This window comes from Callithrix jacchus, chromosome 8 (genome assembly GCF_049354715.1).
Source record: "Callithrix jacchus isolate 240 chromosome 8, calJac240_pri, whole genome shotgun sequence".
NCBI classification, from domain to species: Eukaryota; Metazoa; Chordata; class Mammalia; order Primates; family Cebidae; genus Callithrix; species Callithrix jacchus.
The window spans coordinates 45,389,387-45,402,840 of record NC_133509.1 but is presented as its reverse complement, the minus strand read 5'-3'; the positions used below and the strand labels follow the sequence as shown (position 1 = coordinate 45,402,840).

At 42.3% G+C, this 13,454-nt stretch overlaps 1 protein-coding gene across 13 annotated transcripts in view; it reads right to left on the bottom strand.

Moving 5' to 3' along the window:
- Positions 1–4,472: 4,472 nt before the first annotated feature.
- Positions 4,473–13,454, bottom strand: part of EXD1 (exonuclease 3'-5' domain containing 1) — a 40,940-nt gene continuing 31,958 nt past the window's right edge. For all 13 annotated transcript variants that reach the window (XM_035259789.3, XM_035259790.3, XM_035259795.3 and 10 more), the window contains 4 exons: positions 13,305–13,385; positions 10,410–10,553; positions 9,097–9,288; positions 4,473–6,356 (listed from right to left, as the gene is read on the bottom strand). In XM_035259789.3, coding sequence (XP_035115680.1) covers positions 5,694–6,356; positions 9,097–9,288; positions 10,410–10,553; positions 13,305–13,385 — 1,080 coding nt within the window. In that variant the 3' untranslated portion in view covers positions 4,473–5,693. The remainder of the gene's footprint in view (positions 6,357–9,096; positions 9,289–10,409; positions 10,554–13,304; positions 13,386–13,454) is intronic.

Genomic DNA, 13,454 nt, shown 5'->3' with positions numbered 1-13,454 from the left:
AATCTCAGCACTTTGGGAGGCCGAGGCAAGTGGATCGCTTGAAGTCAGGAGTTCAAGACCAGTCTGGCCAACACGATGAAACCCCATCTCTACCGAAACTACAGAACTATTTGGGCATGGTGGTGGATGCCTGTAATCCCAGCTACTCAGGAGGCTGAGGTGGGAGAATCGCTTCAACCAGGGAGGTGGAGGGTGCAGTAAGCCAAGATCATGTCACTGCACTCCAGCTTGGGTGACAGAGTGAGACCCTGCCACAAAAAAAAAAAAAAAAAAGAAAAAATCTCATACTCTCAATGGTGATTATTACAAAAATTGGAGGTGCCAATATAATTGGTTAAGGCTTTTAGAAAGCAACTTAACAGGAGCTGTAAAAAAAAATTGGTAAAAACAAACCCTTTGATTTGCAAGTTCTAATTTTGGCTTTTCATTCTAACAAATGATCCAGGACATGGAAGAATCTTTTTTTCTTTTTTCTTTTTTAAGAGAGGAGGTCTTGCTATGTTGCCCAGGCTGGAGTGCAGTGGCTATTCACAGGCGCGATCCCACAGCACGGGAGTTTTGACCTGCTCCGTTTCCAACCTGGGCTGGTTCAACCCCTTAGGCAACCTGGTGGTCCCCGGCTCCCGGGAGGTCACCATATTGATGCCAAACTTAGTGCGGACACCCGATCGGCATAGCGCATGCAGCCCAGAACTCCTGGGCTCAAGCGATCCTCCCACCTCAGCCTCCCGAGTAGCTGGGACTACAGGTACGTGCCACCGCGCCCGGCGGAAAAATCTTTACGCATGAAATCATTGGAAACGGCTGGGCGTGGTGGCTCACACTTGTAATCCCAGCACTTTGGGAGGCCAAGGCGGGCGGATCACAAGGTCAGGAGATCAAGACCATCCTGGCCAACATGGTGAAACCCCGTCTCTACTACAAAATACAAAAATTAGCTGGGCGTGGTGGCGTGCACTGTAGTCCCAGCTATTCGGGAGGCTGAGGCAGGAGAATTGCTTGAACCCAGGAGGCAGAGATTGCACTCCAGCCTGGCACCTGGCAGCAGAGCAAGACTCTGTCTCAAAAAAAAAAAAAAAAAAACATCATTGGAAACAACCTGAATATACCCAAAGAGTTAAGCCATACTCTATCTTCTTAGAAATATAATGCAGTCATTAAAATTCTTTAGTTTGTAAAACAGCACAGGAAAGCATGCATAGGGCATGAAAAATACACATGCATGATTACAGCTTTGTAGTGGGAAGAAAGTCCTATCCATAGAGTCTGGAATTAACAAATTAGGTTAATTTGTTAATTTCTCCATTAGGTTAGAGAAATAAAGTTATTTTTCTCTATTTTCCTATTTTTTCAAATTATATTTTATTTATATTTTAGACACAGGATCTTGTTCTGTTGCCCAGGTTGGATTGCAGTGGTGTGATTCTAGCTCACCAGGCTCAAGCAGTCTTCCCACCTTGCCCTCCTAAAGAGCTAGCCACCATGCCCAGCCATTTCCCAAATTCTATTTAATATCATATTAATTTTAAAATGAAATATCAAGGCCAGGCACAGCAGCTCCTAGCACTTTGGGAGGCAGAGGCAGGCGGATCACCTGATATCGGGAGTTTGAGACCAGCCTGACCAACAAGGTGAAACCCCATCTCTACTAAAAATACAAAAGTTAGCCAGGTATTGTGGTGCACACCTGTAATCCCAGCTACTCAGAAGGCTGAGGCAGAATAATCGCTTGAACCCAGGAGGCAGAGGTTTCAGTGAACTGAGATCACCCCACTGCATTTCAGCCCAGGCGACAAAGCAAGACTCCATCAAAAACAAACAAACAAACAAACAGGCAGGGCTCCGTGGCTCACGCCTGTAATCCCAGCACTTTGGAAGGCCAAGGTGGGCGGATCACCAGAGATTGGGAATTTGTGACTAGTTTGACCAATATGGAGAAACCCCATCTCTACTAAAAATGCAGAATTATCCAGGCATGGTGGTGCATGCCTGTAATCCCAGCTACTCAGGAGGTTGAGGCAGAATTACTTGAACTGGGGAGGCAGAGGTTGCAGTGAGCTGAGATCATGCCATTGCACTCCAGCCTGGGCAATAACAGGGAAACTCTGTCTCAAAAAAATAAAAAATAAATAAATAAAATAAAATAAAATAAGTATCTAATACATCCTGCCAGGCTTGGTGGCTCACATCTGATAATCCTAGCATTTTGAGAGGCCAAGGCAGGTGGATCACCTGAGGTCAGGAGTTTAAGACCAACCTGGCTAACATGGTGAAACCCCATCTCTACTAAAAATACAAAAATTAGCTGGGCCTGCTGGTGTGTGCCTGTAGCCCCAGCTACTTGGGAGGCTGAAGTGGGAGGATCACTTGAGCCCGGGAGGCGGAGGTTGCAGTGAACCGAGATTGTGCCACTGCACTTTCGCCTGGATGACAGAGTGAGACCCTGTCTTAAAAAAAAAAAAAAAAAAATTAAAATTAAAAATAAAATAGCTAATGAAAATGATGGCTGTTAGGATTTAAAATTAAAAATACATAAGCACACTAGAAAAATACATAATATCAAATGATGAAATATCGAAACAGAAAAATACATACCAAAAGCACAAAAATTGTATTTCCAGTGTAATTGTAATTATGTTTCAAGTGTGTGTGTGTGTATGGTGGGGGAGAGAGAGAATAGAAAGAAAAGTATCAAAATGCCAGGAAGGATTGTATAAAGTAGGGCTGTGGTGGTTTTTTTAATCTTATTTTCTAAATGTTTTGTAAGTTATTTTTTATTTTACACATTGAATTTCTGCAGATGTATTAGTTTTAAAATAAGTACCTTTTTGACAAATTACCTGGCTGACTCAGTGAGTCAACTGCACCCAGGCACTCTGGTTTACCGAAGGCCTCATCTCAGCTCACTGTTGGGACATGCCTTGTCTCAAATGATAAGATAAGATAGAATTGCCTTTAGGGAATTAAAGTCCTAATGTATCATAATTTATCAAGCCCATAGACAGATATGGGCAAAGCTGCTGCAGTGACTTTTCATACTATAGTTGAAAGAATGCTGAAAGGAACAAGAAGCCCAGAAACACTGGTTCCCTGTTCAGTGCTGCATTTTTGTCCAGAGTGGTCATTTAACCTTCTTTCCTTATTCCAACACTAAAAGGGTCAGATGACTTGTGAATCTCTAATTATGTTATGTATAGAAATTTCAGCTGAGTAGAGGGGATATAGAAAATTAGTGGTAGACTACAGCAAGACTCCAAGAGTTTGGGAAACAAGGAAGCGTGGTTTATGACCTCTCATACTAGGAGAATACAAAGTAAAGAACTGAACAATGGGTTGAGACAAAAGTGCAGGATTTCCCACAATTTAGACAAGAAATCTGGGTAATAGCATACAGCACTAGCCATAGGTTTGAGTAACAGGAATTTTTTAAGCTCAATCTAGCAAAAGCAGACATTTGTGGTAGGGTGTAACCACACACATAGAATTTAGGTAGGCACTCCAGGCTAGAATGAAGATGTAGAGAAAAATGCTGTTTCAGGTATAGATGAGTGTTTCACTTAAGAGAATGCTGAAGCCCAAAAGGCTCATGTAGTCTGGGGAGTCAGTACTTCTCAAGCGCGCTATCTATCCAGCAGAACTTTTTTTTTTTGAGACGTTATCTCACTCTGTTGCCCAGGCTGGAGTGCAACAGCGAGAACTCAGCTCACTGCAGTCTCCACTTCCAGGTTCAAGAGATTCTCCTGCCTCGGCCTCTCAAGTAGCTGGGATTACAGGCACCTGCACCTGCTACAACACCCAGCTAACTTTTGTATTTTTGGTAGACAGAGGTTTCCCCATGTTGGCTGAGCTGGTCTCAAAGTCCAGACCTCAACTGATACGCCTGCCTTGGCCTCCCAAAGTGCTGGGATTATAGGCATGAGCCACTGTGTCCGGCCTTTTTTTTTTTTTTTTTGGTGACACAGTCTCACTCTGTGGCCCAGGCTGGATTGCAGTGGTGCAATATCTGCTCATTGCAAGCTCTACTTCCTGGGTTCAAGAGATTCTCCTGCCTCAGCCTCCCAAATAGCTAGGATTACAGGCACATGCCACTGTACCTGGCTCAGTTTTTTATATTTTTAGCAGAGACGGGGTTACACCACGTTGGCCAGGCTGGTCTCAAACTCCTGACCTCAAATCATCCAGCTGCCTCAGCCTCCCAAAGGGCTGGGATTACGGGCAAGAGCCACCACGCCCAGCCAAGCCTTAAACTTAACCTCAGATTAGATCTGGGCTCTGGAGTTTGGAAAGGCATAGCAATTCTTTCAGTGGCACTCATAATAGAATCAAGTAGTGCAAACAAGGATGTTCCTAATCTTATACTGTTCCTAAGTGCAAAAATAACAGAGCCAAATCACACAGATTTATAAACTGGACTCTGGACCTAGAAATCCAGACATTGCTTTCTACCCTGACCCAGTTAAGAAAAGAGATTATTTTTTAGTATGCCATACAGGTTTATTGATTATTTTACACAAAAGAATGTGAGCAATTTGCAAGCATTCAATACTTTAAAAGGCTCAATACAAGCTGCCTTCCTTTCAACCTAAGAAAGTATACTAACTCCAGGCAAATAGAATACAGTCAGACTTCAAGTTTATATAATAGACTAAAAAGAAACCCAGGGTCCCCGCTTTGTTAGGAAAATGGACAAAATTAGCTAAAAGTAAAGGAAAAAAATTAAAAGTAAGATACTGGCTGGGCATCGTGGCACACACCTGTAATCCCAGCACTTTGGGAGCCGGAGGAGGGTGGATCACTTGAGGTCAGGAGTTTGAGACTAGCCTGGGCAACATGGTGAAACCCCGTCTCTACTAAAAATACAAAAAATTAGCCAAGTGTGGTGGCACACACCTATAATCCCAGCTACTCAGAAGGCTGAGCCAGGAGAATAGCTTGAACCTGGGAGACAGAGGTTGCAGTGAGCAGTGATCATGCCATTGTACTCTAGCCTTGATGACAGAGTGAGACCCCATCAAAAAAACCAAATACTAAAGTACTGATTCCTATAACATTAACTATTCACCTATGAGACAGACAACACATTCAACATTCAAACATAAAGTTAATACATTTTAAAAAGGAAAAAAGTGGCTACTCTGGGGACACTGCCTATGGGGTAGCCCATAGGAGCAATTAAAAAAATAAATAAAAAGAAAAATATACTGGTAAAGTTATCAGATACCAATTTTTAAAATGAATCATTAATAGTTTTACCAGCTCACTTCAAAGGAATCCAAAAGCCAAGAAGTAAAACAAAATTTTTAAATGATGGAGTCTTCCTGAATCTAAGCCCAAGATTCCAATATTTTTCCTTTCTTCAAATCCTCTAAACCCTTTTCCTTTCTTCAAATCCTCTAAACCTATCCTATGAGGGTATCCTCTAAACCCTTTTATGAGAAATAACACACTCTGGTCACTTCGAACATTTCTGCACAATGACATAATCAGAAATTACACTTCTTCCATTATTCACATAACTTATTCATTCTCGTTCTCCACATACCATGAACACCAGAGTAAGCAAGAGAATATAATTTTCCCCTGTAACTGAAGCATTACTAAATTTACAACATGAGAAACTTAGGCACTGTGGAAGGCCCTGATGGCAAAGGAAATAAGCCACCCGCATGGCCTCAAGAACAAACTGTGCGTCTCTAAGAAAGATTTAGAGAGGCATTTATCCAGGAATGAGCCTTCTCCAAGGCTGGACAGGGAGGGAGTGCGGAAAGCACAGCATTTCTTGTAGGATAAAAGGTGTTACTTAGAGACACTCTGGTGTCCTGAGAAAGAGAAGGAGACACTGAAACAGCCTGTTTTGTGCATTTTAAATCTTCCTTTTTTCCCACCATCAATAACTGTTCTATCTTCTCTTTCAAAGATAAATTTGCCTGAAACTCATGTTTGGGTGTCATAAAGTGTTCTTTCTGAGTTATTCTCTGGTCCTCTGACCCCTTTGACTCAGGGCAAATGATTTTGTTACTGGTATCCTCACTGGTTTCCCTTTCTTCTATGGGAGGTAGATGTTGAGGTTTTGTAGCTTGTTTATTCATAGATTCTTCTTTCAGTAAATTCACATCCCCATGAAAGTCTTGACATGTAAAACTTGGAGTTTTATCTATCCTAGAATTTTTACCAAATAGGAAACCTTTGACATTCTGTTTCCTTGCTGCCTCTGTCACTAATTTCTTTGGCTGTAGCACTGTCCTTATAAGGAGTCCCTTTGCATTCACCCTATATTCTCTTGCAGCTTTCTCTCTGCGCTGCTTCTGGAAGTCCTTGAGTTGAAGCAGTTCCTCTGGCAGCTCCATACATGTAGGCTAAGAAGAGAAAGTAAACACAAGTTTACTATAACTAAACTTCTGAATATGGTACTTAAAATCACTTCTTTTGTATTTTGAGACAGAGTCTCATTCTGTTGCCAGGTTGGAGTAGAGTGACGCGATCTCGGCTCACTGCAACCTCTGACTCCCTGGTTCAAGTGATTCTCCTGCCTCAGCCTTCTGAGTAGTTGGGATTACAGGCACACTCCACATGTCCAGCTAATTTTTGTAGTTTTAGTAGAAACAGCGTTTCACCATGTTGGCCAGGATGGTCTCTATCTGACCTTGTGATCCACCCGCCTCAGCCTCCCTAAATCCTGGGATTACAGGCATGAGCCACCGTGCCCAGCCTGAAATCACTTCTATTGTACAAATGGTAATTGGTAAATGAGGGTCTATTCAAATGTGTTCATATAGCACCCTCTGGTGTCTTCAACTATAGTAGTACCATTTTTCTAGTAATTTCCATATTTTGTAAAGGCAGTGAATCCATAGAGCTGTGTGTCTGTGTGTGTATGCACATATGTATAAAAATTATACAGTTTCCCTTCCAACCTGGCTTCAGTTGCCTTAGCAGGTACATATTCTCAGTTTCTTGTGTTATCTACCAAATGTAGTCTACTCATGTATGATCATATACATATACATATTTTTTTCATCAGATTACATTTTTCTTTTCCTCCAAATTTTTATTTTGTTAACTCTTTCAGGTTTGGGGGACGGTTTTTTTTTTTGAGACAGGGTCTTGCTCTGTTGCCTAAGCTGGAGTGCAATGATGTGATCATGGCTCACTGTAACCTCTAACTCCTGTAACCTCTAACTTTGTGATCCTCCTGCCTCAGCCTCCTGAATAGCTGGAACCACAGGTACATGCCACCATGCCTAATTTTTTTTTTTTTTTTTTTTTTTTTTTGGTGACAGGGCCTTGCTCTGTCATATAGGCTGACATGCAGTGGTATGATCATGGCTTACTGCAACTTCCACCTCTTGGGCTCAAGCAATTCTCCCACCTCAGCCTCCCCAGCTCAGAGTAGCTGGAACTTCAGGTGTGTGCTACCACACCTGGCTAATTTTTAAATTTTTTGAAGAGACGGTTTCACTACACTGCCCAGGCTGGTCTTGAATTCCTGGGCTCAAGTGATCCTCCCTCCTCAGCCTCCCAAAGTGCTGAAATTATAGGCATGAACCACCACACCCAGCCTCTGATTATATTTTCTAGCTGCTCATACGGATATCAAAAAGCTATTAATTTTTACGTATGTACCAGGCACTTTACAAATTGCCTTTTTGTTTGTGGTAGTCTTTTTCAGTTGATTCTCTTCAGTTTTTAGTTGTGTAACTGGCAAGTCATAATTCCAATTCCTTTATTCAATTTTCATAGCTCATATTTTATTTTCTAGTTTCAGTAATAGCTTCAAAAATGCTAAAATAGTGGTGATTGTCACAATTTTTGTACATTCCTGATATTAATGTTCTCAAACAAATACGCAGTCTTCTCTCTTGAGATGCTTTCCATATCCATGAGTTCTGCATCCATGGATTCAACCAATTGTGGATTGATAGAGTCAGGAAAAAGGGCTGGGCCCAGTGGCTCACACCTGTAATCCCAGTGCTTTGGGAGGCTGAGGTGGGCAGATCACATGAAGTGAGAAGTTCCAAAGCAGCCTAACCAACCCCATCTCTACTAAAAATACAAAAATTAGCTGGGCACGGCAGTGCATGCTTATAATTCTAGCTACTCAGGAGGTTGAGGGAGGAAAATCACTTGAACTCAGGAGGTAGAGGTTGCAGTGAGCCAAGATTGCACCACTGCACTCCAGCCTGGGTGACAGAGTAAGATTCTATCTCAAAAACAAAAAAAGGCTGAATGTGGTGGCTCACACCTGTAATCCCAGCACTTTGGGAGCCAAGGCGGGTAGATCACGAGGTCAAGAGATCGAGATCATCCTGGTCAACATGGTGAAATCCTGTCTCTATTAAAAATACAAAAATTAGCTGGGCGTGGTGGCATGCACCTGTAGTTCCAACTACTCTGGTGGCTGGGGCAGGAGAATCACTTAAACCCAGGAGGCAGAGGTTGCAGTGAGCCGATATTGTACCACTGCACTCCAGCCTGGCAACAGAGCAAGACTCCATTAGAGAAAGAAGAGGGGAGGGGAAATAACGAAAGGGGAGGAAAGGGGAGGCATATTAGGCTAGGCACAGTGGCTCATGCCTATAATCCCAACACTTTGGGAGGCCGAGGCAGGCAGATCACCTGAGGTTGGAAGTTTGAGACCAGCTTGGCCAACATTGTGAAATCCCATCTCTACCCAAAATACAAAAATTAGTTGGGTGTGGTGGCATGTGCCTGTAATCCCAGCTACTCAGGAGGCTGAAGCAGGAGAATTGCTGGAACCCCAGAGGTGGAGGTTGCAGTGAACTAAGATCATGCCATTGCACTCCAGCCTGAGTGACAGTGAGACTTCATTTCAAAAAACTAAAATAGAATACATAAATACAGAAATATTAAACTTACCCATTCTTAGATAGAAATATTTCTTGGAAACCTAACTTAATATTATGAAAAGGTGTTCAAGGGGATGGATCATGCCCAAGCTGTTGCCCCTTCAAGAATGTTTATCACCACGTTTGCCCCATCAAAATTATTGCAGCTATTAAGAAAGAGTATCACTTTGTCTGCCTTCCATGGGAAGAAGGCCGAAAGGAGGTTCTGAAGACAGAGAGCTGCAGCTACCTCGATGCCTCCAAGACGGTCTGCAGACCCTCCACGGTATGTGTTTAGATATCCATCCACCAGAGTGGTTAGGTCAGACATCATCTCATCTAGGAGTGCCAAGCGAAGGGGTAATAGGTAGGTAGCTTCCAGGGCCAAAATTTTCAGTAAAGAGGGTGAAACAGGTCGGATGAACCATACTTCTGGATTTTCCTGGAGACAATAAAACAATTTCCTCTGAATAGTAAGCAAGACTTTAAAGAAAATAACTGTTTAAGTGTTGCTTAATTTAAGACACTATCATTTTCTTCTATTATTACCTTCTACTTTCACACTATCGATAGCCTTTGAGCATACACCCACTTGCACACATACTCCTGCATTAACAGTGTGTGTGTAAAACAGAGAAAGAGAGGGGTAGAGGAAGAGGCAGGTTGGTCAATCAAGACTTATCAAAGCTAGAGGCAGCAAACTTGATTATGTGAACAGAATTGTATCCAATATATTTATGACCTAAGTTAGCATGCAAGGATTATCAGGAGCTAAAGAAAATTCACCTTACTTTGGGATAAATAACTAGGGTGATTTCGTCCCATTGACTTGATCCAAATTCCCACAAAAACTCCCCCCTTGACCCAGCTAGAAAATTTATTCAAGAATGCTTTTGGCCAGGCGCAGTGGCTCACGCCTGTAACCCTAGCACTTTGGGAGGCAGAGATGGGTGGATCACCTGAGGTCAGGAGTTCAAGACCAGCCTGGCCATCATGGTGAAACCCCATCTTAAAAAAAAATAAAAAATAAGACTTTTTATTTATTTTTATTTTTTGAGACAGAGTCTCTGTTGCCAAGGCTGGAGTGAAGTGTGGAGCGGCGCATCTTGGCTCACCTCAACCTCCACCACCCCAGCCCCAACCCTGGGTTCAAGTGATTTTCTTGCCTCAGCCTCCTGAGTAGCTGAGATTATAGACACCGGCCACCATGCCCAGCTAACTTCTGTATATTTAGTAGAAACAAGATTTCACCATGTTGGTCATGCTGGTCTTGAACTCCTGACCTCAGGTGATTCACCCGCCTTGACCTCCTGAAGTGGTGGGATTACAGATGTGAGCCACCACGGCTGGCCTAAGAATGCTAAGATAGCCAACAAACCTGGATCTTGGCTTTTATCCACTTGAGACCAGATATAAACTGTTCCCATTTGGCACAGTTAAGATTTCGGCAATGTTCCTATGATTACATGGCAGCTGTCGTTTTTCTATGTAACAGGCTGACAAAACTGCTCAGAAAACACTTGAAAAAAGATAATGTCATACAGAACATCCTTTAACACTCACCTGAATCAGTTTTTGTTTCTCTTCTAGAAAAAAGAGATATTTAGGGGCTATTTTAAGGTGTTTGATTAAACTCTCTTGCAAAGTAGTGATGCAGTTTGGAAGATAGCCACCCGTTTCCATGGAAAACTGAAGGACATCTGCTACCTGTGGTATTTAAAAAGACAAACAGACCAGTTGAATATATACAGAGAGCTATCTCATGGCAGAAATATATTTAGAGATATGTCTAACTACCATTTTCCCCAAGGATCCACATGACAGACTACGTCATCATGATATTTAAAGTTGTTCAGTCAACTTATTCTGAAAAAATGGGGAAAAAAAAGCTTTTTTTTTTTTTTCTGAGTTGGAGTCTTGCTCTGTCACCCAGGCTTGAATGCAGTGTGCAGTGGCAGGATCTCAGCTCACTAAAACCTCCACCTCCCAGGTTCAAGCGATTGTTCTCCCTCAGCCTCCCGAGTAGCTGGGATTACAGGTGCACACTACCACACCTGACTAATTTCAACTCTTTTATTTATTTTATTTTTTTATTAGAGATGGAGTCTCGCTCTTATTGCCCAGGCTGGAGTGCAATGGCGCAATCTCAGCTCATCGCAACCTCTGCATCCCGGGTTCAAGTGATTCTCCTGCCTTAGCTTCCCAAGTAGCTGGGATTCCAGGCACCTACTACCACGCCCGGCTCAACGTTTTCTAGAGACAGGGTCTTGCTATGTTGCACAGGCTGGAGTGCAATGGCTATTCACAAGCAAGATTCCACTACTGATGAGCAGGGGGGTTCTGACCTGGTCCATTTCTGACCTGGGCTCATTCACCTTCACTTAGGCAACCTGGTAGTTCTCCCTGCTCCTAGGAGGCCACCACATTGATGCCAGTCTCAGTATGGACACCCAATCAGCACAGTGCCCTACAGTCCCAAACTCCTTAGCTCAAGCAATCGTCACACCTCAGCCTTCACAGTAACTATGACTATAGGCACAAACCATCATAGCCAGCAATCCAAATTTACTGTGTCCTTATCTACTTTCTTCCCCACCCCCCACCACTGAGATGGAGTCTTGTCACCCACAGCTGGAGTGCAATGGTACAATCTTGGCTCGCTGCAACCTCCACCTCTGGGGTTCAAACTATTTTCCTGCCTCAGCCTCCTGAGTAGCTGAGATTATAGGCACACGCCACCACACCTAATTTTTTTTAGTAGAGACAGGGTTTCACCATGTTGGCAAGAGATCGTTTCAATCTCTTGACTTCGTGATCTGCCTGTTGCGGCCTCCCAAAGTACTGGGAATACAGGCATGAGCCACCGCACCCGGCCAACAAGTGTTGTTTTTTCCAGTCTTTCTAAGGTTCAATTCAGGTAAACAAGTGCTTTTTTAAGAGCGGGGCACAGGGATATTTTACTATAGTCAGAGGAGAAGGTGATGTGATGATGGAAGCAGAGATTACAGTGATGCACTTTGAAAACAGAGGAAGGGGCTACAAGCCAAGGAATATAACTGGCCGCTAAAAGCTGAAAAAGGCAAGGAAACTCTCTCTTCAGAGCCTCTAGAAGAAACCAGCTGTGCAGAACACCTTGACTTTACCCTAATGAAAATGATTCAAGACTTCTGACCACTAAAACAATAAAGTCATAAATTTGTACTGTTTTAGGCCACTAAATTTGTGGTGATTTGTTACAGCAGCAGTAAGAAACTAAAATGCTGTTATAGAAAAACAAATTGGTGAAATTTCTGCTTCTTGGACTATGTAAATCTGAAAAGAAAAACATGAACAGATATGCCAAGGTCTTCATTAGACAATATGTATAAGATCTAATCAAGAAGCCTAAAGGCCTCAAGGAAACAAGCAGCAATTATCTTAGAGTTTGGAGTAAGCATAAAAGCAATCTCTATTTAGTGAAATATCCTGAAAGAAGGCACAAAGGAACACGTAAGTTAGAAATGGCAGCAAATTCATTGTGGATAGATATATAAACAGAAAAAATGAACCAAATATAGTAACATAAAATTGAATAGGGATTGCTGCTCAAAAATAGTTAGAACCAACTCATTAGTTCAATTTCTCTCCAAAGGCTCTAGGCTTGTACAGTCAAGATTTCCCTTTCAGTCATAAACCTAAAAGACTAGAAGTACCTAAAGAAAACATAATGAAAACTAGTGGTTTTAGTGCTCTCACAGCCAAACCAGAAACCTAGATCAGTTCTAAGAGACAGTAGAGGTTCATCCTGTACTTGGGTGGCTGAGGCAGAAGGATGGCTTGAGCATAAGAGTTTGAGACTAGCTTGGGCAGCATAGTAAGACTCTGCTTGTAAATGGTAATAATAATAACGAAATAATAATGGCTAGTAGAATCTAGGGAATTTTTATTTCTCTAAGGTTCCTTAGATGACAGACGAATTATATCACTTCAGGCTGTTTTGGGCCCAAATAGATTTGGGGGGTATATGCAGGACAACCTGTACTCCTGAGTTAGATGTCAGTTTGCCATAATTGTTACATATGTGGTAAAGGCTCCTCTCACACTACGTCTCCCATGTCAGGCTTCTCAATGATCCCTAAATTGCTCAAGATTCACAATGCTATGGACTATGGATCTTGCTTCTTATTTGACAAATTCTGGAGCAAAATGAGGAAAACATCTTTCTAAATAATTTTAAGTAACTTCTCTGCAGTGCTTTTAGAGAAAACTAAATCTTCTCAAATATTGTACATTTTACATGACAAGTGAGCAGAAATGGGGCCCCCCCCAAAAAATTAAAAAGACTTTCACTTATCAGATGACCAGATGAGCCTTTTTATCGTTCCAATTTTAGTATATGTGCTGCCAAAGCGAGCACGAGCTCTTTTATCAACAGGAGCTATGTATATTGGTTTGAATCCAGTGCTTCCCTTCATGTACCTGTGTGTCAAAGACATTATTCAGCAAAATTCCATACTGATGAGAGAGGCAATCAGAAAGCCAACGACAGTCATGGATAATCTAAGGAATCAGAAGGGAACAGTTATTAGAACCAGGCTGCTTATCTTAATAGAGCAGGAATTGGTTTAC